This window comes from Macaca fascicularis, chromosome 7 (assembly GCF_037993035.2).
Source record: "Macaca fascicularis isolate 582-1 chromosome 7, T2T-MFA8v1.1".
Lineage (NCBI taxonomy): Eukaryota > Metazoa > Chordata > Mammalia > Primates > Cercopithecidae > Macaca > Macaca fascicularis.
The window spans coordinates 137,568,225-137,595,126 of record NC_088381.1 but is presented as its reverse complement, the minus strand read 5'-3'; the positions used below and the strand labels follow the sequence as shown (position 1 = coordinate 137,595,126).

The following is a 26,902-nucleotide window of genomic DNA, read 5'->3' as shown; positions in this document are numbered from 1 at the left end:
GTGATGCTAAGTTATTCTCTCTGCAGGCAGGTGTTATGGCAGCAGCATAAGTGCAGGTGCCAATGACTCCAAAAAGAAAAGTTATTCTCTCCAATTCCTAAACTTGTCTCTAGTTTCACTTTTGGTGAGCCAGTCTCTGGATGGGATTCTGATCAACAGAAGTTCTCGTACACAGAAAAAGAAAAAACAGGTAACAAGCCAGCAGAAGTTCCTGACCCTGAGGAGGAAGCTGTCAGGGTAAAGCATTAGAGAACCCAGAGTATCAGAGCACAAAAGGCACCAGAGAGCTAATCCACACTCACATTACCCTTGAGTAACATGAGGTGCCTTCAGTTACTGTCCATTAGAGGCGGCGCTGGGGCCGATGCCCAGGACCCCAGCTCAGGGTCCCATTCTTCGTACTGCAGAGCCCAGACTGAGGAAAGGCATCCGAAAATGCAGACTTTCAGAACTCACTGCTGCCTCAGGGGGCAGAATAGGAAATGAAAGTGACCCAGCCCCGGGGCTCACCAGGTCTAGCTCCTTTCCATAGGGTAGTATGCAAGGACCAGACCAGCCTGGAGAAGAGATACATCTGAAGGCATCCTCCCTTAACCTCTTCTCAGTTTTATAGGTTGGCCCACCTGTAGTAGCCTATTTCTGGGAGGGCCACTTGTCTCCCTCGTGGGTTCAAGATTTCTCCACCCCTCTGTCCTCACCTCAGCAAAATTTGCTCCGAAAAGAGTCAGACAGGTTTTTTTCAGTCCAAGTATAAATTGGTGGTTCTCAAAGTGTGGTCTTCAGACCAGCAGCAGCTGCTGCTCCATGTCTACCAAGTTCTTCTTTAGAGAACTTTTAAAACCACATCCCAGACCGACTGAACCAGAAACTCTGGGGATGGGACCCAGCAATCTGTGTTGAACAAGCCCTCTAGAGGAATCTGATGCTAGCTCAAATTTGAAACTCACTAGTGCAAATAACCTCCAAGGTTCAGTCTGTTGGTTCTCTCATGAGTATGTGCCTCTTCACTGGCACACCTGAATGACCTCTAGAGTTTCAAACCTGAGAGCCCACACATCTGCCACTGGGGGAAGGAGGAGCTTCCCAACTCAGTATATCCTTCTCCTGCTCCTAGGGTTCAAGACTTTGTGCATGAGAGTACAAAAGGTGACGATGGAACTGCCCTTTAAGCCTTGACCAGAGGCAGGGAAGCACAAGCTTGGAAAAAGGTCCTGATGACTCTGAATGGCCTCACCTAGTACTATGAACAAAACAGGACCTTTCCACACCAGTTCTAGGCTGGTGAGGCCAGCCTTTGGAAGGGACACAGGTGGACCAATGCACGTAGGCCTTTCCTTGACTGAAGAATTGGCCTAAGGCTGATCTGCCCAGACCCCACCCTGCCAAACTGGACTGCAATACTTGGTCTGTGGCAAAACTGGTCTGAGCAGGACACTCAGGGGGGTCTGTGAAGTTTCAACATGAGACCTGCAGAATACACCAAGCACCTGCTGTGGGTCCCCCTGACACTTCCTGGTACACACCAGAGGAGAGAATGTGTTTCCACTGGCATGTGCCAGGCAGTTAGCACTGTGATGCAGAACCTGGCATCTCAAGTACTTCCACCACAGTCTAATAGAACAGAATTAAGAAATCTGCCAGCTCCCTCTCTTCTTCCCTGTTCTTTGCACCAAAGCTGCTCTTCTTAGCCTTCTGCTTCTCCAGCTCCTATCAAGTTTCATTTCCAGCAGGAACTCTGGCTTCTCAGAGGAAAATGAATGACTGACTTCTAGGTCACTCAAAATCCTGACTATGACAGCCTTGTTTGACATGACGAGTTATTCACGAAAAAAAAAATTTGTAATGATCCCTCCTTTCTCTTTTCACCTTCTTTATTCCCAGGAATGAGGCATTATCACATTTAGAAGTCCAAGCTTTAGATTTAGATTCCACAGGTTTGGGCTTCAAGCTGAAGATGCGGGAGTTTGTTGGAAACTTGTGTTTGATCTTGCATTCAAAGAGGGGCTATTAAATGCCAGCCTCCAACCAGGGATGGATGGTGGATTAACCAGTTAGTGTTAACGAAGTGCTCTGAGCAATTCAGAAAAGAGATGCTGACTGAAAAAATAGTATTATAATAATCCCTTCCATTGGAATAGATTTTTATTGTTTACCCAGGACTTTTACACATATTATCTCACTTAATCCTATTATTCACAATCTTAACTATTTCTACAAGGCTAGGGTCTGCGTTACTGGTGACAGATTTTCTGAATGCCAAGGAGAGGAGTCAGTTGAACAGCAAAGCCTCTAAACTGCCTAACAACAAGGTATTGAGAACAATAGCACCAAGAAAGGGTTCCTTTGTTGAAAGCCAGTCTAAGAAACCTGAGACACATCTCTGCTGGAAGTCACAACAGTTCTCTGCACCCTTGAACACATCAAATCACAGACAGTCCTCACCCCAACTTCTCCAATTACCCCAGCCTGATCCAAGATGACAAATCCTGGAATACATCTGAAGGGCCCAGACGCCAGCTGCTCCTCCATTCTTCTCGCTTCCCCAAGCAATTAAGAACCTCTGACACCCTCCAACCTCCCCATGGAATTTGTGACGCCAGTTAAGACCCACATGGGACCCCACACGGTGCATCAGACTTGCTGAAATAAGGAGCCTTTGTCAGACATGCCTCCTACGAGTTGGCTGAGCTGAGGCCAGGTGACAAGGGTCAAGAAGCATCTCCTGTGGCCTGCCCTGAGTGACCTCTCCCCTCAGACCAGAAGGGCAGCCTCACCTAGCCCATCACTTCCTGTCTCATGGGCAAATAGGTGCCCACTGCTATTCTTCTCATCCCCAATCCTCTCCCACAAGTTGTACCTAAAATTAACATCCTCCTTCCAACCCTTTTTCCTTTCCTGTTTAGACTCATTCAACTTCTTAATTTATTAACTAGTGTTTGTTTTTTCTTTAACTCTTTGATCCCTAGGATATTCCAGGAGAGCTTATTTCTCTTCTTCTTCCTCCTCCTCCTCCACAATTCTGACAATTCAACCAGGACAGGCACCTGCCTCCACTAGCAGCATCTCAGTCCTCTCTGGGTGCTTCCTCAAACTGTGCTTTTGGTGTGCTCAACCTAAATCCCTGAATTCTCAGGCTAAGGTTAGACTTTTTCTTTTTTGAAACTACAGCTACTGAACACACTCCGCCAGAGTGAAAGAGACCACTCCTTCATCCACAGGGCAAGAAACAAATCAGTTTAGGGAATACAGTATATTGGATTCAAACACTGTTGAAAATTCCGAAGTTTCAACAGTGACATGGGAAGTTCCAAGGAACGGAAGTGCTGAGATGAACAGAGCAGACACTATACTCTCTTCCTCTCCTCCCTCCAGACTCCCCACAACAGCAGGCTGTACCTGCCACTGGCAAGTGCCACATTTTAACAACCATGATGATGATAACAGCAACATTTCATCTTCACCACAACCCTATATGGTATGTATGTTATCATCCCAATTTTACAGATATGAAGAACTAAGGGACGTAGAGTTCAAGAAGCTTGCTTAAAATGACACACTAGGCCGGGCGCGGTGGCTCAAGCCTGTAATCCCAGCACTTTGGGAGGCCGAGGTGGGTGGATCATGAGGTCAGGAGATCGAGACTATCCTGGCTAACATGGTGAAACCCCGTCTCTACTAAAAATACAAAAAACTAGCCGGGCGTGGTGGCGGGCGCCTGTAGTCTCAGCTACTTGGGAGGCTGAGGCGGGAGAATGGCGTGAACCCGGGAGGCGGAGCTTGCAGTGAGCCGAGATCACGCCACTGCACTCCAGCCTGGGCGACAGAGCCAGACTCCGTCTCAAAAAAAAAAAAAAAAAAAAAAAAAGACACACTACTGGCAGAACTAGGATTCAAACTAGCGTGTCTGGCCCAAGAGACTGCCTTCTTCACCTGACTATGCGACCTTGTCTTCCCCTACCCGTTAACTCCTCCTTGCCTTTAGATCTCAGTGCAGACTTCTCTCCCTCAGAAAAGCCTTCCATGACCAACTCAAACTGAGTCAGGAAACCCCCTAATGAGTATTCCTGTGTAGTGCACTGACTTCCCTGATTATAGCATGTATCACATGGAATTGTTCTATTTCCAGTAGCTGGCACAGTCTTGGCATTCAGCAGAAGCTCAATGAGTACCGGTAGAATAAATCAGAGTGCTAAACCACAAGCTCTGCATTCCTCCAGTGCAGAGCACAGTTCCTGGCTGCTGCTGCCCTCCTCTCACAGGCTTACTAAATATGATTAACTTCTGTCAAGATCCAGACTAGTACCTCGTCCCCAGAAGGCCCTCTGTGGCATTACACAGCTCCTGCCCACCTTATGTCAACACATACTTGCTAAAGGAGTTAACGGTCATGAAAATACGAAACCCAATCAACCCCACAGCAACCCTACAAACCCAGGGTCATCAGGGTTTGGAGCAAGTCTATAGCGTTCATGTACCATAATGTACAGAACAAAGGGTTCAAGTTCCCCAAAGCTGCAATTCCCAGAGGTCATAACAAGCTGGCCAATCCCGTCAAATCAGTCAGTCAAGATTCTAAGAGTTGGAATCCTGCTCCTAGGAAAACCTGTCTGACATCCTCCCAAAGAAAGAACTAAGACGAGGAGCTCTTGTTAATTCCATTCAATAAATACACTCAAAGCCCACTCTCCTTCCTTCAGACCCTATTAATTCTAGTGGTAAGAGAGATGGGTGATGTCCCACAGAAGAAGCTGAGTAGGACCTTGAAGGATAAAGAGAAGTATATGAGGAAAAGGCAGGAGGTAGAATTCTAGCCACAGGAAGAACAGGGTGAGAATAAGTTTGAAGGTGCTAATGTTTCGAGGAGAAGGAACTGTCTGTCCCTTAGCCTTGATCTTTCGAAACAGACGTAGAGGTAGAGGAAGCTGTGGCTGCAAAGGCAGTAGGTAAGAAAGTGAAGCCAAACCCACCCAACTGGCAATTTCCGAGCCCCTCTCTAATGTCAGGATATGTTTAGAGCCAGTATGATTTTCATATACATTCCTCCTTATCTTCACTTCCCACTGGCAATGAAAGCCTGCCTTTCCTCCCTCCCTGAACTAGGCAATTCCTACTCTGCTATAAAGAAATACTTGAGGCCGGGAGCGCTGGCCGAGGTCTGTGATCCCAGCACTTTGGGAGGCTAAAGCAGGTGGATCACAAGGTCAAGAGATTGAGACCATCCTGGCCAACATGGTGAAACTCCGTCTCTATTAAAAATACAAAAATTAGCCAGGCATGGTGGCACACGCCTGTAATCCCAGCTACTTGGAAGGTTGAGGCAGGAGAATCATTTGAACCCGGAGGTGGAGGTTGCAGTGAGCCAAGATCGCACCACTGTACTCCAGCCTGGCGACAAAGCGAGACTCTGTCTCAAAAAAGAAAAGAAAAATACTTGAGACTGGGTAATTTATTAAAAAAGATATATATTTTTTAAACTGGCTCACAGTTCTGCAAACTGTACAGGAAGCATAGTGGCATGTGCTTCTGGGGAGGCCTCAAGAAGCTTTCAATCGTGGTGGAAGGCAAAGGGGGAACAGGCACATCACATCGTGAGAATGAGAACGAAAGGGAGAAAGTGGGGTAGGGAGGGGGTGCCACATATTTTTAAACCACCAGATCTCATGTGAACTCAGAGTGAGAGCTCACCATCACGGGGATGGCCCAAGTCATTCATGAGGAATCTGCTCCCACGATCCAAACACCTCCCACCAAGCCCCACCTCCAACACTGGCAATTACAATTTAACATGAGATTTGGCAGGGGTATACTTTCTTTCTTTTCCTTTTTTTTGAGACGAGTTCTTGCTCTTGTTGCCCAGGCTGGAGTGGCACAATCTTGGCTCACTGCAACCTCCACCTCCCAGGTTCAAGCAATTCTCTTGCCTCAGCCTCCCAAGTAGCTGGGATTATAGGTGTGCGTCACCACACCCGGATGATTTTTGTGTTTTTAGTGGAGACGGGGTTTCACCATGTTGGCTGGGCTGGTCTCGAACTCCTGACCTCAAATGATACACCCGCCTCGGCCTCCCATAGTGCTGCTGGGATTACAGGTGTGAGCCACTGTGCCCGGCTCGGGGCATATTTTCAAACTATATAACTCTTCATCACCTAACAGGATCCACACTGGGTTCGAAATCCTCACCCAAGCTATAAGGTAGCATACTCTGCAATGTACTCTTCCAGGCAGTTGCTTGGGCCCTCTCTTCTCCACAGAAGAGCCCCATCACCTGCATCCCTGAGGCATGAAGACACTTTCATGTGCTTCTCCACTTCCTCCCCCAGATGGCTGGGGACTATGAGGAATCATCACTCAGTGGGGAGCCCCCACACACTGCTACTGCTCACAGATCCCTGGACTTGCTCCTGCTTTCCTCACATGAAGGACAAGCCATGATTCTGGATCGTCCTATGGGGTAAACCCACCTATGGAGTACCCTTCCCACGATGTGTGTGTTGGATCTACTGGGATGATCGCTAGCCTGGTTGTAGCAAAGGAGCAACATACAAAAGATTTTGTCTCTGTGTTCAATGAGCTTATATGCAAACACATCCGGAATCAAGAACAAAGAACAAGAATCAAGAACAAAGAGCAAAAACAAAGAAATAAAACTGAAAGCAGTGTGTATAGATATCAAAGCTCAGAGAGGTGTGTGAGAGGTATAAAGCAGATAGCCACACAACCTACTGAAGGACTCCAGCTAACTTCATGGGCCGCTAATCATAAACTGTGAGCAACCACTGGGCGCGGTGGCTCATGCCTGTAGTCCCAGCACTTTGGGAGGCTGAGGCTGGCGGATCAAGAGGTCAGGACATCGAGACCATCCGGGCTAACACGGTGAAACCCCATCTCTACTAAAAAATACAAAAAAAAAAATTAGCTGGGCATGGAGGCAAGCGCCTGTAGTCCCAGCTACTCGGGAGGCTGAGGCAGGAGAATGGTGTGAACCCAGGAGGCGGAGCTTGCAGTGAGCCAAGATCGCACCACTGCACTCCAGCCTGGGTGATAGAGCGAGACTCCGTCTAAAAAAAAAAAAAGAAAGAAAGAAATCATGAGCAACCATGCATAGTTATCAAGGAGCCTTAGTGGGGCTGCACTGGCTCAAGACTCCACTGGGTCCTTTGCAATCCAGCCTCCGGATCATAATGAGATTAACTGGGAAGAAGAGAAATCTAAGACTTTTCTCCCATCTGCCACCAAACCTCTCTGTGCCTAGACCGGTGCTCAAGAAACACTGACAGGCTGATCCTCACATCCACTCAGTCATAGTCTAGTGTGCAACAATCCCAATGACATTCTCTGGTGCCTCTTACCATAGCCAGTGTCAACAAGGCTGAACCATCAGAACCCAAGCCAGTGACAATAAACACAAAGGTCCCACCCTCTCCCAAGGAGACATGTGTCTACTACATGAGAAGAATTGATCAAGCCCTTTGTATTTCATAGAGTGTCACTTGTTACTCAGAATAACAAAGGATGAAGCAGAATTATTTTATAGCCCTGTTTTTACTTGGTCATAACTTCCTGAAACACATTTTGTGCCCCCTCCCCACAGAAATACCAAACATACTTTTGTGATTTAAAAAGAATGAAAAAAAAAAAAAACTTGGCCAAGAAATCTTGAAGAGAATCTGTTTACCTTCCCTGCACTACTTCCCAGAATTTTGGATGACTAAACAATTCTCCTTTAAGAGATTTGGTTACTGGCAAAGCTAATAAGTCAAAGAAGTTAAACAAGAAAAAAATCTCCATCACCAGGGATGCCAATAAGTAGAAAGGGGCTCCTAAAAGAAGAAATACCAATATAGCTAAGAAAAGCAAGAGGAGGCAAAAGGACTACCAAATGGGAAAGATATTTCTTATTTTTTAATTCTAATGTTATATTCTCCCAGTTGTGTTTTGGAATCATGTAAAATGCAACCTTTCAATCACATCACTGTGCTGATTAAATAAAAAATGTCTTTAAAAGAACAGAACCTTGGCATTCTCATATTTAATATGTAAGGTTTCAAAAGTGACTCCAAATGTTCCTAACAAATAGCATCCCTGAGGAACATCAGCTCTGAAATACCAACAAGGCAGCCTCCCTGAAGAGAACAAACAGTTCACAGTGAGATCACTTAGCTGATCTCACTCCAGCACCAACATCTCAGAAGGGCATTTACCACTCTTTGCTACTCGTCTTCATGTATGGGAAACCAACATGTGTTACTTGAGAATTTAGGGACTCAGAAAACCTCATGAATATCAAGGATCTCACTCTAATCAGTAAGCACTGAATTGAATGAAACAGAATCCAAGAGATACAGAAGAAACGGGGAGCACGTTCCAACCCTGAGTCTGCCACCCAAGCAGCTATGACGTCATAAAACCAGAAGTGTGGAATGATATCAATTAGTGCTAGGATCTGATCTTCCAATATGGGAATATTTATTTGTGTACCCAGCAATGTTCCAAATGCCTTACATATTACTATCTTATTTGATCCCCAATACAATCTTATAAAGCAGACATTATCATCCCCTTTCTGGTGAAACACAGACAGTGAGGTCACAAAAATTATCCAAGGCAACAAAAGTAGCAAAGAATACAGGCAGTATTCAACCCAGACAATCTGACTCCAGAGTACATGCTTTTCATCAGACTATGCAGTCATTCCAAAAAACAAGGTGAAGAGCTGAAGCACAATGGTAGCTAGATATAATACTGAGCTATACTCATGACCTCAGTGGCTCCATGAGAGCTGCAGGTGGTATTTACTATTTTGAGGGGTGTACATGAATTGAATCCCCCTCCACCTCATAAGAGACAGCTATGTGAAGAAATCCTAGGGACAATCCTGTTCTAAAGGTTATAGTCAGTCGGGTGCAGTGGCTAATGCCTGTAATCCCAGCACTTTGGGAGGCCAAAGCGGGTGGATTGCTTGAGCCCAGGAGTTCAAGACCAGCCTGGGCAAACCCAGCAAAACCCATCTCTACAAAAAATACTTTTAAAAAAATTAGCCAGGTGTGGTGATGCATGCCTATAGTCCCAGCTACTCAGGCTGAGGCGGTGAGGTGGGCGGATCACTTGAACCCGGGAGGCAGAGGCTGCAGTGAGCTGTGACAGTGCCACTGCACTCCAGCCTGGGCAACTGAGCGAAACCCTGTCTCAGAAAAAAAAAGTTATAGTCACACCCTCATCTTCCAGTGAATTCAGATTTTCATGTGTTAAATTCGCTTAAGATGAGGTCAATGAACAGGGCTGGAAAGAAGTCAGCAGCCAGGGTACTCTTCATTCACATTGCACACAGAAAGGTTGTCTCTAAATGTTTCTGTCCCTCTGGGCCCCAAAGCTAAATCTGAGGCAGGCCAAGGTCTCTCCTGATCTGACCCCAGTCCAGGCAGCCAGGCACACCAGCACAGGCCACCTGGAATGGAAGGGCTCCACACACCCTCTGCAGGCTCCCACTCCCAAGTGATGCACTGGACTCTTCCAGTGGGTAAGAAGTGGTGAGAGGTGTTCATCTGGAAACCTACCTAGAATCACTGAAGACTCCGAGTGCTAACCCTAATTGTTTTATTAGCACCCTGTGCCCCTCTTTTGCAGAAAGTCAGGTAGGTAAGAAGAATAACCTCTAAGATGGCAAGTTAGCAGGGTAGTGGGGCACCATTGCTCAGCAGATGGAATCTGTGTTTAGTGAGGGCTTTAACCCAATACAGACCTAGTTATGTGGACTCCCGGTTTCTTTTATTAGAAAGTTACAATGCAAGGGTGGTACCATGTATTGTCAATGTTCTAAACATGGCACAACAATTAGTGTGCAGAGGGTAATTTATCAATGCCTTTTCGTGACACTAGGGCTCAACAAGAACTATAATGACCCATCCAGCCTCCCACCACAATCCCTAAGTTTTTTTATAGTCACAGGTAATTACACCATGGAGAGATTACATCACTTTCATCAACAGGGTTTGCAGCTGACAGGAAGATGCTTTGCGGATGTTTTGGGAACTGTTTGCTATGGTCCCTATTGTTCCTTTCCAAGAATAGAACCACCTTGGCAAACCTTGTGCCTAAACTGGAACCAAACAACCAAGAGCCACAGTAGATGAGAACAGAAACCACCACAGAGGGCCGGGTGCAGTGTCTCACGCTTGTAATCCCAGCACTTTGGGAGGCCGAGGCAGGCAGATCACGAGGTCAGGAGATTGAGACCATTCTGGCTAATATGGTGAAACCCCATCTCCACTGAAAAATACAAAAAAATTAGCTGGGTGTAGTGGTGGGCGCCTGTGGTCTCAGCTACTCGGGAGGCTGAGGCAGGAGGATGATGTGAGCCCAGGAGGCGGAGCTTGCAGTGAGCCAAGATCGCGCCACTTCACTCCAGCCCGGGTGACGGAGTCAAAAAGAAACAACCACAGAGGGAAACATGGTAACCCACAGATGACTCCTGTATCCTTTTTATCCATCAGGAGAAAACATGGTCTCTTTCTTCCTCCATCAGAATAATTTTCTGGAGGCTGATCTGAGCACTTCAATCAGGAAACACAAAAAACAGGTCTCAGTGAAGCCTGTCACTCAGCACAGGTAGTGGGGCTCCCAGAAAAGACCATGGGCAAGAGTCAGACATACTGAGCACAAATCCCAGTCAGCCTCACCACTTAAAATCATCAGTCTCTGAACAAGTTATTGAACCTCTCTCTGGCTCAGTTTCTCTTTTATTAAATGATTGCACATCTGCCTGGAATGATAACGGAGCCTGACACATAAATGATGCTCTATACACATTAGTTTCCCATTTGTCTTCTCCTCTCAACTCAGTGTACATTATCTCTGACTCCAGGGTCCTTCCGAGATGAGGTGAGCCAGGGCCACCTGCCAACATCTCTCTGCTACAGGCCAAAGTCAAGTCATCTCCCAGAGAACCTAGTTCTCAACATTTTCCATTTTCAATGAAAACTAACTGCCTGGCTTTCTGTCATGTAGAAATGCAGATGGCTAATTTTCCTTACTATTCTAAAATTGTTTTAGGTGATGGTGTGATGTTTAACATGGCCTAACATGTCATGGCAACATTTTAAGGGGAAAAAAAATCAGAAACAAGTAAAATACTGACTTTGTTTAGTAAATAAGCTCAGGAAAGAAAGAGAATGCAAACAAAAACTTTTTATGAGTCAGCAAGCCAGTTGGATTGAGATCAAGCTATGCAAATATGAGCTTTCTGAAGGCAGTGGGGATTCCTGAAGTAAATTAATCCCTCCTCACTGGTCAAATTTGATAACTGCTCCAAAAATCTCTTATCCCCAACTCAAACAGTACTTTGCACCTTAAGTTTTGTGTTTCAATGACAGCAAAGAATATCATCTGCATAAAAAGTCTACTGTACCTCGTGACTCAACAGTAGGTCACATACCAATTTTGTTGTTGTTATTTGGGAATTACATCACACACTTCATTTTATATGCCAAGAGCCTTCCAATCATTTTTATTAGTCTACACAACATCAACTTAACATTCTTAAGGATTATTGTTTCTGTTTTGCAAAAGACACAAAGAGGTCATGTGATTTGCCTCAGGTCATACAGCAAGTTTCTTAAGACTACAGGTAAAATGAAAGACTTGGAGACCTGAGAAAGGCTGCTACAGAGAAGAGATCTTAATTCTACCTAGCTCAAGAAAGGCAAATTGGGTAGCATGTGCATAGATTTTATTTTTAATTCTGGTCTATCCACTGCATGGTGTGACTAGGTGGGAAGAATAAGATATGCTTCCTTTTGCCATTCTTAAAAAGGAAACTTTTCAATAATTCTCCCCATTTAAAGGAATGGCCAAGGGAAAACTGGACCCAATGCCTGTCTAACACCTTTTCTGCTATAACTGCAAATCTCGAGCTGTGGATGAGAGAAACCAGTATAGAAACTGAACTTTAAACATGGTGTAATTTTACTCCAGAACTCTGAAGTACCTCTTCATACATGATTCTTCCTACCTTAGATTGTGATCAAAACTGTGATACTTGATGAGATGATATAGATTATGATAACTGTGGTATCTACAACCAGAGATGATGCAGACAAATTGTCTCCAGAGGATGCCCACTTACCTATGTCTAGTGGGATTCTCAGAGTTGTGAATGTGCATGTACACACGCATATAGCCAGGGTCTACTACAGCCCACTGGATAGCAAGGCTGTATATTTTACAAGCACCCATTTAAAAACGTCTCTGAGGTGGGTGTTCAGGAGCAGCTATAAGCACAGGTAAGAAATGCAAGGAGGAGGCCAGGCACAGTGGTTCATACCTATAATCCCAGCACTTTGGAAGGTAGAGGGGAGAGGATCACTTCAGCCCAGGAGTTTGAGATCAGCCCGGGCAACATAAGAAAACATTTTTTTTATTAGCTGGGCATGGTGGTGCATGCCTATGGTCCCAGCTACTCAGGAGGCTGAGGTGGAAGGACTGCTTGAGTCTGGGAGATCAAGGCTGCAGTGAGCTATGATTGTATCACTGCACTCCAGCCTGGCAAAAGAGTAAGACCTCATCTCTAAAATAAATAAAGAAAAAGAAAAAAGAAACACAAGAAGAGGAAAAGAGGCTTTTCCTGAACTAAACTGTGTTTCCTCGGCTTCAGAGTATCTGAGATCCTGGTTTCTGGACAAGCCTGCTTGGCATGCTGCTTATGGCAGGCACAGCCATACAGGTGTGCTTTGGGTTTCAGGCCTAGAAAGGGTACCTCCTCCCCTAGAAGCCGCTCCAAAGAAAATGAAAAACATTGGTAGCAACTTGGTACACTGGATCTAAGCAAAGGTGAACCCCTGTCCCCTGCCAGTACACATGTTTTATGGGGGGTAGAAAAGACTTGGAGGTTGGGGTGGCAGGGAGGGAGCATTCTTTGCAGGTGGGGGAGGGGAAAGAAAACAACAGAGCCAACTTTCCCATCCTGGTCTGAGCCCACACTACAAACAGACACATTTTTCCACAGTGGAAAATAATAATCCCTTTATCTAGCCAGTATGGAACCTGATAATTGATTTCGGACCTTGAGTGGGAAGTTGGGAAGGTGTGGGTAGTTGGAAAATGAGGTGGGGAATGGGAGGGATGCAGCCAACAAAAGGGAGGGTAGGGGTAAGTAGGATAGCTTAATGACACTCAAGAGGCTTCAGACACTTAAGGCAGACGTTCTGCCACTAATACCATATGCCAGGGCAGTTTCCTTAGAGGAGCCTTGGAAGAAGCAGGTCATGGTGGTACGCCAGGCACCAGGTTAGGTCTTGGCCTTACCATTAGCTGTGAGACTCTGGGCAGCAAGTGCACAGTTCTCTGAAGCCCAAGCTGGTTCTGACTAGTACTTCCTTTCTTCCTGCTCTGACAGTCATTCCATTCATGTGCATACTTACTGAGCAACATTTGTTCTGGGCTGGGGGAGAACCTCTTTTACAAAGACCCAAATATTCTAAAGCCCCAACATTTTAGGCTTTTCAGGCCACATGGTCTTTGTCACAACTACTCAACTCTGCCACTGTAGCATAAAAGCAGCCATAGACAATACATACATGAATGAGCACTGCTGTGTTCCAATAAAACTTTATAGACATTGAAATTTAAGTTTCATATACATTTTTACAAGTCATGAAATATCTGATTTTTCCAACCATTTAAAAATATAAACAGTTAACTGCAAGGCTCTACAAAAGCAGATGGCAGGTAGGATTTGGCCTGTGGGCCAGTATGCCAACTTCTGCTCTGAAGACACACTGGTGAATAAAAGAGTCACCACACTCTGCGGTTCTGCAACTAGCACTTCTAGAGGCTTCCTCTGGTTTTGGGGTGACCCTATGAAAGGAGGCTGTGCTTCCTTTTGTTGCACATTGGTGCAGCCTGGTCTTCTCTTCCTTTGAAACCTCATATAACCTTGATGGCCACATTGTGGCGTCCCAATCATTATGGCCCCCCGGGTTGTGCCAGGAGTTCCTCATAACTAGGGAGAAAAGATTTGGGTTAAGTGTCAGAATGGGGTGGAAGGAAAGGCAAATCTACATGTTGGTAGCAGAGAAGGCTACAATGGAACAAAAAAATCTGTAATTGTTTCTTCCAACAATTCAGGGAAAAAAAAAAAAAAAGATTAGCTGAGACGGTGCCATTATCTGTTTATGCTGGGTAAGTGGGTGGTGGGAGCTGATAGAGAATGAAAGAAGTAGCACTAAACTGTGGAGGCTCTACAGCCACAATATACCACTCCCCTACTGTCCCTACCAAAGTCCCCTTCCAGGATCTAGTTCTGAGATCCCTCTCCAGGAAGCACTGGCCAAGGAAACTGCCACGTATGTGCTTCTAATAAAGTCCAGTAGGAACACCAGTACTGGTGAGTTCAATGATGATTCTGGAGCTCACAGACACAGAAGTAGGTTGTAGCACACCACCCAGAGGCCTACTGTACACACCCAAATACAGCCTTTCTAAAAGAACATTTTGTCTAGAAGACCACACAATGACTGCCTAGAAGGGTCTCTGGAGCACTGTTGAAGGCAACAAGGGCTGTACAAACACAAAAAGGTTCAATGGGCCGAGCACGTGGCTCACGCCTGTAATTCCAACACTTTGGGAGGCCAAGGTGTGTACGGGTGGGTCACCTGAGATCAGGAATTCAAGACCAGCCTGGCCAACATGGTGAAACACCATCTTTACTAAATAATAAAAATATTAGCTGGGTGTGGTGGCACGCGCCTGTAGTCCCAGCTACTCGGGAGGCTGGGGCAGGAGAATCGCTGGAAGCCGGGAGGCAGAGGTTGCAATGAGCCAAGATCGTGCCACTGTACTCCAGCCTGGGCGACAGGGTGAGACTCTGTCTCAAAACAAACAAACAAACAGGCTCAATGGTGCATTTCTAGCCCCTGCTAGGGCCCGTCCAGCTCACCAGCTTCAATCGCAAAGTCCTTAGAATCATGAAAGCATTTACTGAGGGACAAGGAAGTGACTTTAAATGTTATTCCAGGTAGACCCATTCATGGGACAGAGGGAAAAACTGAGCCCCAGGATGGTTAATTAGCTTGCCCAAGATCACAACATTTGTAGTGTCAGTGACCGGGTCTTATTTCACTAAATTGTAATACTTCAACTAATTCTGAGAAAAAGCACAGAATGACGAACAAACAAAAGAGAGCTAACAACCATTACATACTTATTACCTCAATCTTCACATCCACCCAATGAGGTAGGTACTATTATTATCCCATTCTGCAGCTGAGGAAACAGAGGCTTGCAGCAGTAAAATAACTTGTTCAGAGTCACAGGGCAAGCAAGTAGTGAGAATGAGCGCTGAACACAGGCAGTCTGATTCCAAAGTCTGCCCCCTTAACCCGCATATCATGCTCTGAACCCTACACCTTTGTCCTCCCGATGATGATTATGGCTGGGGGGAAGGGGTGACAAGGTTACCACCAGCAGGCTGCCACACATCCCTCCTCCAGCTGACTCATTAGGCCCCAGAAGGACTGGCTCCCTGCTATATTTACCACAGCACAAAAGCCCTCCACCCTCTGCTCTCTCTGAAACTGCCTGCCAGGAGGAGAGTCCCCTGTCCTAGTCTTCGAGAGAAACAATAGTATTAAATATTTTCCCACCCACACACAGAAGGCAGGTCAGGACTTACCGGAAGCAAGTCCGTCTCCAAGCAGGGTGCAAAGGATCACCAGTGGAAGGAACACTCCATGTCCCACGGAGGCCACGGCAAACACTGAGGTGCTCTTTGGTGCTATCCTGCCATGGCACATCTTTTATCCGTCCAAGTTTTTTTAAAAGGAAAAAATTTAAAATCCAGAAGAATCCTAAAGTCCGTCGGGAGCCGATTCACCTGTAACAAACAAACAAGGACATAGATAAACTGAAAACTTCAGCCATAAGTTAGTCAAAAGCAGCCACTTTGGTAAGGAAGTCATAATCACACACAAAGTTGAGAGAATTCTAGCAACTGAATCCCTGCTGCCAGGAGAGGCAAGTACAGAAGTGGCTTTTCAACTCCTCCCTGGGGAAACAAGGCCTGCAGCGTGCAGAAGCCAGGAGGTGAGCTCTGTCTCACCTGGATATCGGTCAGGCACAGCAGGGCTTTCAGAAACTGCCCAGTTCTGCCCCACCGCCTGCCTGGAGGCTCCAGCAGAGAGGCGGCTATTGACACAGAGCTGCTACACCCAAGTCAGGCTTTGCCTTTGCCACTTGGATTCAGAACAAGTTCAACTAACCAAAAGGAAAAAAAGAGAGAGAGAACACGTGTCGTAAAGAGAGAATACACCGCCTAGAGAAGGAATGCAGCAGTGGGAGCTGAGGGCCCCAGCCTGCTGGCTAAACTGCCAAAGGCTGATGAGCCGGAGGATCTGACTCGACAGCCATGAATCTCAAAAATTGACTAATTAATCAAGGCTCACCCAACACACCTGTGACCACATTCTGTTGGCTGTCCCTGAAAAAGATGGGGCGGAGGGGAGGCATGGCGAATGGGCTGTAATTGCTAAATAGTCCTACCACCTACCCACTCTAGTTCAGACAAAGACTTCAAAAAAGTAGGAACCAGTGGGGGAGGGGGGGGAGGGGAGGGAGGTAGAGAGAGAGAGAGAGAGAGAGAGAGAGAGAGAGAGAATGTGTGTGTGTATCAGAGGTCAAGACTTTAAAGATTATTTTCTATAAGCCTTTAGGGAGGCAACTGGGTTGACAACACATATACATTATAATACATTATGGTGTGGGCCTATTATATTTCAGTTAACTTATTTAATTTCATTTGCCAATTATTTTAGTTTATAACAGGTATTCCATATAATATTACACCTCCTTTTTTAAAGTTACACACACACACACCCTTCTCCATTAATAAGGCTTTATATGCACAGATTAGGGAGTCTGCCATCTATAACCCTAATAAAGGATGCCCCGGGACTCTGCCAGGAATACTACCCAGATCTGATTTTGGTTTTTTTTTTTGAGACAGAGTCCTGCTCTGTTGCCCAGGCTAGAGTGCAATGGCATGATCTTGGCTCACTGCAACTTTCACCCCCCGGGGTTCAAGTGATTCTCCTACCTCAGCCTCCCAAGTAGCTGGGATTACAGCTGCCCACCATCACACCCAACTAATTTTTGTATCTTTAGTAGAGATGGGGTTTCCCTATGTTGGCCAGACTGGTCTCAAACTCCTGACCTTAAGTGATCCACCATCTCGGCCTCCCAAAGTGCTGGGATTACAGGCGTGAACCACTGTACCTGGTACGAGATCTCATTTTAATCTGTGCCTGAAGTGTGACTCAGGCCTACTCTCCCCTCCTAAAGAAGGTAACTGAAAACAGCAATGTAAGTTGTCTCTGTCCAAAACAAGACTGAGAGTTGTCAAAGGTTCAGGAACAGAGCTGGCCACTGATCCTCAACCATTTCCCTCTAATAACTGTGACTATAGCAGTCTTCTTTCCCCAGCTTTCACCCAGACTCCAGTTTGAGCCTTTAAAACTGTAGAACAGGGATGGTTCATGTAGAGGTCTGGGGTGGAGTCTGTGAGTGACCACCAAACAGTACACAAAACTGTGTGTGGAATGTGTGCCCATTTATGTGGCTAAGAACAGTAAAGTCAGAATGCCTGGATTCAAATCTGTTTCCTTATTATGACCTTGTGGTCAAGTTGTATAACCTCTCTTAGCCTTAGTTTCCTCATCTGTAAAATGGGGATAGTAACCATACTAACTTCGTAGGGTTGATGTAAGAATTAGGATAGACAAAGTGGCTGGCAAAGTGCTTGGTACTTTGTAAGTCCTCAGTAAACACTGGCTGCTGCTGCTGTTTTAATCATTAATAAGACCTGCACAGCAGGGGCCTTAGAGTTCCTCAAGTTTCACCATCTCATTTGATAGAAGCCAAATCAAGGTCCAAAGGAGTTAAGGGATATGCACAGAGGCCTCAGCTGGTCACTGACAGAGTTGGCAATGGGCCCTTTGGTATTGCTGTTTTAGGTGCAGCCACACCAGGTAACCCTACTGGGCAGTTGTCATCCCCTCGAGGCAATAACCAGTGGATCATCAAGAATGACACCTGCATGTGCCACATCACAGCACGTGCATAAAAAACATTTAAGCAGTGAATAAATGAGGCCACATAAGGTAATGCTTAGGTGTTCTGTGCATAAGTGGTGGTAGTCAGGAAAGACTATCTACAGGAGATGATGCTAAGCTGAGTCCTAAAGGACGTGAGAGGGAGGGAGGGAGGGAAGAATGGAGGAAGAGGGAGGGAGGGAAGAATGGAGGGAGAGAGAGAGAGGGATGGAGGGAGGGAGGGAGGGAGGGAGGGAGGGAGGGAGGGAGGAAGGAAGGAAGGAAGGAAGGAAGGAGGGAGAAAACAAAGAAGGAAAAGAAAAAAAAGGAAGCACCAAATACAAGTGGATGAGAGTACTATGGGAGCACATTACTACTGGCAGAGGCTGGAGGCAGGGGCTAAGCAGAGGGGTTTAAACTTTACCCTTACAAGGATTCTAAACAGGGAAATTAAAAGACGAAACTCATTTAGGAAGATCACACTGGCAGGGATTTTAAAGGATTTTGGTGGGGAGCGAGGGGGCAGGCAGAGGAAGAGCTGTGGGGCTGGCCAAATGGTAAAGAATCTTAAATTTAGTTTTTTGGTGTGTTTTTTGGTTTGTTTTTTTTAAGAGACAGGGTCTTGCTCTGTCATCCAGGCTGGAATGCAGTGTTGTGAGCACAGCTCACATGAACTCCTGGGCTCAAAAATCCTTCTGCTTCAGCACCCCAAGTAGCTGGGTCTACCGGAGTATGCCACCACACCTACCTTTTTTTTTTTTTTTTTTTAAGAGAGAGGGTGACTCACTGTGTTGCCCAGCTGGTCTCAAACTTCTGGCCTCAAGCGATACTCCTAACTCAGCCTCCCAAAGGGCTGAAACTAGAGAGATGAGCCATTCCGCCTGGCTAGCATTTTATAATCAACATAGAACCCTTCGGAGAGCAACCTGTGAATATCTATTCCAAAAAAATGCACCTATACTCTGACCTATCAGTTCTAGAATGTGTCCTAAGAAATCACATGTGCAATGACATATATGAAAGATATTCACATATTGTTTGTAAGGGCAAAAGACTGAAGCAACCTAAAAGTTCGTGAAAGGGGAGTACTTAAATAAGTTATAGTACACCCAAAATAATGGAATACCGTGCGGTGGTTTAAAAAGAACAGAGCGCTTCAACCTGTGCTAATATGGAATGACTTCTAAAATTAGTATGTGAAAAAAATAACTTGTGTACCTGCATGTATTCTTAAAAGACACCCCCCACCCCCACAAACACTGAAAAACTCACCTGGAATAAAGCATAGGAAATTGGTAACTGCTGGGCACAGTGGCTCACACCTGTAATCCCAGCACTTTGGGAGGCTGAGGCAGGTGGATCACAAGGTCACGAGTTCAAAACCAGCCTGGCCAAAATGGTGAAACCCTGTCTCTACTAAATATACAAAAATTAGCCAGGTGTGGTGGTGGGCACCTATAATCCCAGCTATTCGGGAGGCTGAGGCAGGAGAATCGCTTGAATCTGGGAGGCGGAGGTTGCAGTGAGCCAGTATTGTGCCACTGCACTCCAGCCTGGGCAACAGAGTGAGACTCTGTCTCAAAAAAAAAAGAAAAAAAAAAAAGAAATTGGTAGCTAATGATTGCCTTCAGGGAGGGGAACTGAGCGGTTAACGGTGAAGGAGAAAAACATTTTTCACTGCATATATTCCCTTTTACTATCTTGAGTGTTGTACTTTGTACATGTATTATCTATTCAAAAACTAAATATAAAGTTAATGTAGCAAGGCCTTCCTATAGACCACCTGTCTCCTCTCTCAACAAACTGCCATTAAAACAAATCTCAAAAACCTAATTGCTCCCTCTCCCAGGAATACAGTCATTTTAGGGGCTCAGCACAAGGGTCATCTAGAGGAATTCTTTCCTGACACTTCACACCACACCCACCTCCAATGCAGAAATGACCCCTTCTTACTTTGCTGTGACTGTACCTTTAACAGGTTATTATATCTATCTGTTTATCTGTCTCATCACACCAGGCTGAGAGTTCCTTGAAGGCAGGGACAGTGAATTACTCAACTCGGAACCTTCAATAGCCAGCACAAGGCCAGGAATCTGACAGGCAGGTAGCAAAGGTTTGCCAAAATCGTGAATACTGTGGGGAGGAGCCAGTATGGAACTGGAGAAGACAAGATGTACATGTATGAGTTCCTGATTGGTTTTAAGTTTTTTGTTTGGTTTTGCTTTTGTTTTGCAGGAACAGCTGGCTCCTCCCTTACTGCTTAAGCAGCTACCTGAGTCAGGGAACAAATTCCACCATGAAGCCTAAGACGGGACAGGTGCAGAACAGATGGGGTGATGGAAATGGGGGCTTTGCAAAGAAAAGATAAATGGAAAGTAGTCAGTGGGGTATTTACACGTAAGGCTAGGTCAAGGGTTACTGCTTCAGAAATAAAACAGAAGAAAGCTAACCCCTAAATCTCCAAAGTATTACCCAGAATGGGAGAACCCAGCTACTGTGGAGAAAAGGCCACACTATAAATCTAATCATTTTAAGAAATGATCTGCCTTGAATATAGAATTTAAAAAAACAAGACCTGTTCTTGGATGGTGGCTTTAGTACACCAAGCAAAAAGAAAAACGTTTCACTAGGTATTCATTATCTCTAGAGAAATACTGAGACTAAAACTTTGTTTAAACAAAAACAATCCATTTCACTTCAGTATTCCTTTGGCATGTTAGTGACTACTTCTCCTAATTAAAAAAAATTACCACTGAAGGGAACCTAGAACTAAGCATCAAGGTCAAAACCAGTACTCGGCCATCCTCAAAAGGAAGATCACATCTGAACTTAGAGGTGAGACAGAGGAGAGGGCCTGCAATGACTCAGTCCCACCTCTGCCACCAGGCAGGGGGCTGGTCATGAAGGCTCTCTGCCTTCTGTTTCCACATCTGAAAAAGGCTCTAAGGCCACATAATTCTTCACTGCTTCTACCCTTCTCTTGCTGTAATCCATCTCTTACCCCAGTAGCCAGCTTTCCTCTTCAAAACACAGGTGAGGAGAGTCACCCTTCTGATTTTATTTCTTGGGAACTAGTGCTGCTGCCCCAAGGGCTGGTGGTAACAGGAGGCCTCAGCTAGACTGTCAGCCCCAAAAGGGCAGCCTCTCCCACCTCTGTAAACTCAGAACATCAACAGCTGGGTGACTGTGCCCTGCTGAATGTGATATTGTGGACACACACTTCCTGTCCATAAGTTCCTCCAATGAGGAAGAACACTGCCCTCAAGCCACAGCTCTGACCTTGAGGAAGTCACTTACTTCATCTCTGCCCATTTCCTCATTTGTAAAATGGGGCTGTTACTTGCTTTGACTATCTCCCTAGACTCTATTGAGGCTCAAAAGGAACAAAATATGAGGAAATGCTCTGTAAACTAGAAACACCTGGGGCTTATGTTTACTGTCTTAGCCAGAAGCCAAGACAGCAGAGGGCTGAGAAATGATGACACGCATGGTGGGTTTCTGGTGTTAAGGGCCTGCAACACAAGCCCAAAGTTCACATGGTTTACTTGCTTGTTGTTGCCACAGATGCTTCCAGGTTAACCCAAGAGCCTGCTAATAAGATTAAAAGTGCCCTGGAGTCACCTTCAAAAATGGCTCCGGCCTTGGGAGGCAGCGTCAGCAGCAGCTGGGGCCAGCCAGTAAACAGCCAGGGCCCGCTGTTCCCAAGGTGGCCAAGGTCCAGATCTCCTCAGTCCACGTGTCTGACTACCCTGGGGCCCACCCCTCCCAAGAATGCTATAGTCTTGCTGAAGGTGCAAAGTCATCTTACACTATTGAACTCTTCTCCTGAAGGCAAGAGGGGTCTGATTCAGTCAAGCGTGGCTCCCAGGTGCTGCTGCGTGGGTAAAGTCAGACTCCGTTTACATGTTACTTATTTATTTATTTATTTATTTATTTATTTATTGAGACAGAGTCTCGCTCTGTTGCCCAGGCTGGAGTGCAGGGGGAGTGGCACAATCTTGGGTCAGTGCAGCCTTCACCTCCTGGGTTCAAGTGATTCTCCTGCCTCAGCTTCCTGAGTAGCTGGGACTACAAGTGCACACCACCACGACTGGCTAATTTTTGTATTTTTAGTAGAGACAAGGTTTTGGCATGTTGGTCAGGCCGGTCTCAAACTCCTGACCTCAAGTGATCTGCCTGCCTCAGCCTCTACATGTAATTTTTAGAACAAATTGTTTCCTAAACCATGGCTCCTCTGTCCATTAGTTAAAAGAGGGAACTGGGATGACAAAACCAACATAAATCCTTTTCTTGCCTCAGACTAATCTAGACAGGGGATAACAGTAGTAGTGGTAAGAGCCCAGAACAAGAGTTTATTCCTTTAATTAACCATGTTCACCAACCTTGATCCTGCTACATGAAGAGAAAGGACAAAGAACGGTTCCAGAAACATGAACAGAATTTAACCAGCTAATTACATTTCAGGTTGTAATGATAAGAAGTCCTAACACTTTGAAGTCCAAAGTTCCCCAGAGGGGTGTGATAAGTAAGAGAAATGACTAATACAGCCAAAGCTGCCCAGGCCCTTCCTTAACCTCTCTTTCTTCCCTGCAACATCTCCCCTCTGTACCCCTACTCACCCTGAAATGGCTAGGCTACAGCATCAAAAGATATCTAAACACTTATTGGAACTTAATGCCTCCTACCCCCCAAAATTCAGTTATTTATAGATGCCTTCTGTCTTCTCCCACTGTGGATCAATGGATTCTTCCAGTCCTACTAACTTGTGTATCTTCCCCTTTCCTTTGTGCCACTAACACTTGAGTGCTTTGACAGCCACAAATTCTACTGGACTCTGACATCCTTTCAGGCCAGAATATTAACTTATCCATTTCCTTTAATCTCCAGCTCCTACTTAAAAAGGCAAACATCAAACTCCTGTTAAAATCACACCCCCTCCAAATCACAAGCATTACCCTCAGCTTTCCTCTTAAGCCACTCAGAGGTTTTTCTGAATTGCTTTGATATTCCCTGTGCCCTTGTCTTTCACCCCCAGAATTGCTCACCACATCATCTGGGCAACACGCTTTCCCCAGCTTCAGACAACAGGAACGCCAGTCGACACACTATCACCCCACCTAAGTTTTCTTTTTAACAAGTCTCTAACACCTCTCTTCTAGCACCTAACAGCAGGATGGCTGCAGCAGGGACCTGATCACAGGACAGGAGACACAGCCTAGGTCCCAGCCACTGAAAAGTGGTTTGGCCTCGGGCAAGTCAGTGAGTCTTCCTGTCTCAGGGGTGAACCTGGATGATCCCCAAAGGACCTTTCAGTTTTAAGAAAACTGGAATGTCTTCTAGGGCATAGGAGGGGCCCAAAAGTATTTCCTCTAAAAAGTAAGTCAACACAGGCTCTGACTGGAAGGAAGCAACATTAACTTTATCCTCATTGTTCTGACTGACAGCACATTCCCCTACATCTCCAAGACAGATCCCTAGCATCTATCTCTTCCTCTGCATTGCAGCAAACCCAGGACAGTCCACTTTCCCTTTAGGGTTTAATCAATCCATCAGCACATTCGTATGGACTATCCGTACACAGTGTTCCTAAAATGCTTTCTAAAAATAACACACGTCTTAACAACACAACAACAAAACCCAGCCTCTGCACACACTGCAGAGCTACAGGGGCCCAGGGAGAAAGGGAGAAAAGATGTAAGAGAGAAAGGCAAGAGAGAACAAGACCAGACAGAAAAAAGGGGGAGAGGAGGCAAAATGCCTGTAAGCAGGAACCAAGCCTGTCATAAGTTCCTGACCTGAAGGTAGGAAACCCTTTCTTCAGTCCCAGCTTCAACATGACTGATGGGCCAACCTCAGACAAGCACTTGGCTTCCATGCCTCTGTTTTCTCATCAGTAAAATGAAACAGTTGAACCACGTATCTCTCAGGGAGGCCAGTATCATGGAAAAATTTTGGCAGATATTATCAGTTGGGTGGCTAGGGCAAGTTATTTTCAGTTGCCATCTGTAAACTGGATAAACGATACCCACTTCATTGGGTTGTTGTGCAGTGAAATTAAGACAAACGTGAGACACGTAGGATGATGCATAAACAGTGGGTGCTCAAATTCATGCTGGCTAAGCCCCTTCCTGTTCTAACAGGCTGTGACTGACCCCCACTAGACAACCAAAGGGCACCGTTTCAGCTGGTTTGGAAACACTGCCTGAGACTAGGCTCAAAACACAATGTTAGTTTAGACAAGAGAACAGCCAACAGGTTAAACAAGTGAGCCTCCCACATTCTTTCCCATCAAATTCTTAAAAATTCTTTAAAGCACTTAGCACTACCTCCCCTCCAAATTAAACAGCTATTGTTTGTGACTATCCTGAAATATTAGTTTCTGGGAGACTTAGGAATATACACATACACACACTCATTACCTCATTAAATAGGTGGTATTAGCCCCATTTTACAGATAAATGGAATCCAAGGGGCCTGGAAGTCTTTCCTCCTCCTGCTTCCCTAATAGGGCTCCCTGCTCTTTCGTTTTCCAAATAAAAGGGCAAGCTTAGTTCCTATCTTAGTTTTGGAAGAATTTCTCAGTTCAGCCCAAAGATATGGAAGGCTCTTCCAAACCCTCAGCATCCCTGCCTGGACCAGGAATAGGACAGTCAATCATATCCCTCCCCAAAGGCCACTCACAGTTATTTAACTTTTGTATGCTGCATTTCCACAGGTAATAAACTCCTGCAGAGACCACCAATTCTCTGCTCCCAAAGTGCTCAACAATACTTCTCGAGTGAATGAGAAAAAAAGATAAACTCACAAGATATAATTTGTATAGAAACATACAAAATGGCAAAATAGCAGCATGTATAAAACAAGAGGGAAAAGATTATATAAATCCTGAAATTTTGGCCAGGTAGCAAAACAGATGCTTGGCAGAGGCAACTGTAACTGGTTCCTAGACCCTAGAGATATATCTCATGTGTCATCACATCTCTCTGCTTGGTTCCCATCAGGGCTGAGTGGAACAGGCTTCAATACCCAGTTGGCAAATAAAGTCCGGGAAGCCGATTTGCTAAAGCTGACTTCTTAGGGCTCTGTGTTTCCAATGACTATACTGCAATTCAGCTAATATTTACTGGCTGTCTTCTGTGCAAGGCTTGGGTGATCATAGAGATGAATTGGGGCACAGTTCTTACTCTCAAGGAATTCACAACTTACGTGAGAGGAATTATGTTTATCTATATAACACTGTCAAATTGTTACTAGGGCCCAAAGAAGGTTTTTTAAAAAGTGCTCTGAGAACACAGAGGACACAGGAACAAAGACTTCTGATGCGAGTAGGGAGAAGTGAAAGAGAAAGCTTTGAGTTGGACCTTGAACCCATGCACACATTTAGAGCTCCCAGGACAGTGTTTTGCATGCACAGTGATACTTACAAAGAAAGATAAATAAATGGAAGAACAATTCACCAAAAGTGTGGCAGAGAGAGGAGGGAAAAAAACTGTTAATTTTGTCTGTCTAGAATCACTGAATGCTGCTGTCTGGTAACAAAAAATGTCTGTCTGTCAATATACCTTCACTCAAGGAATGTTTAGGAGATAAATTTTGGTATTCTGAGTACTTATAGCTATTCAGGAAACACCTCCTCCAGGTCAAAAATAGCAAACCCTAGAGAACTGGCTGATGCAGTTATGTTTACTTTTCACCATCTCTGTGGATCGTTTTGCAAAGGCCCCAGAGTGGGATGGTATAAACAGGTCTGTGTCACTTCCTGGTTCTCAGGCCTTCTGCTACATTCCCAGTCAGTCTGGGAAAGCTGCCTATTTAAAAATAAACTTTAAAAACTCACCAAAAACCCCAACTCTAAATCACCCTTCCCTCTATTTCATTCAATTTCACTGAAATTAAAAGGATAGTGAGAATAAGACAAAAATGACCACAGAAAGTGAGTTCTCAGGTCAAAACAAAAAACAGGTGCTCAACTGAGCTCAAGGTCAAGAGACTTGCGTTCCACTTGTATTTCTCCTTTAACTGGAAAACTTGATCTTGAACAAGGAGGATGCTCCATCTCTCTGCATGATAGCTACTTCAGCATTCTCTTTACCTCAATGTAGTTATCCAACCTTTCAGGACCTCTATTTCCTTTCTATAAAATGGTACTAGTAATTCCTATCTCACAGGGATATCTTAAGTATTATACGGGGAAATGTATATAAAGTACATAGCATAGTGCCTGTGACTTAGTAAGTCATCAAAAATGGTAGTTACTATTATATTAATCACCATCTATCATTATTATTGTCATCATCATCTGAAAATGCAGGGCTAGACTAGACCATCTCTACTTGAAGAGTTTCTCTGGTTCTAAATCCTGATTATCCTGATTCTTTATTTTTTTTTTTCCTGAGATGTTCTGTTGCCCAGGCTGGGGTGCAGTGGCGCAATCTCAGTTCACAGCAACCTCTGCCTCGCGGGTTCAAGTGACTCTCATGCCTCAGCCACCTGATTAGCTAGAATTACAGGTGTGCGCCACCAAGCCCAAATAATTTTTGTATTTTCAGGAGAGACAGGTTTTCACCATGTTGGCCAGGCTGGTCTCAAACTTCTGGCCTCATGAGATCTGCCTGCCTCAGCCTTCCAAAGTGCTGGGATTACAGGTGTGAGTCACAGTAGCCAGCCCAAATCCTGATTCTTTAAGTCACTTTCTCCTTTTTTCCTTTTTTTTTTCCCCCAGGGGGCTGGACAACAAGAAAAGGGAGATAAACTTGGCAAAATGGTTAAATACACATCATCAGCCTTTATGTTAGAAATACTAGGATACAATTAGGAAATCC

General features: G+C 45.2%; 1 protein-coding gene across 3 annotated transcripts in view; it reads right to left on the bottom strand.

Annotated features, from left to right (window-relative positions):
* Positions 1-26,902, bottom strand: part of SUSD6 (sushi domain containing 6) — a 104,019-nt gene that overhangs the window by 41,148 nt on the left and 35,969 nt on the right. For 2 of the 3 annotated variants that reach the window (XM_005561611.4, XM_065548960.1), the window contains exon 2: positions 15,668-15,868. In XM_005561611.4, the coding sequence (XP_005561668.1) occupies positions 15,668-15,788 (121 nt within the window). In that variant the 5' untranslated portion in view covers positions 15,789-15,868. Of the gene's footprint in view, positions 1-15,667; positions 15,869-16,093; positions 16,226-26,902 lie in introns of those variants that run through there. The other variant, XM_065548959.1, reaches the window with a different exon arrangement.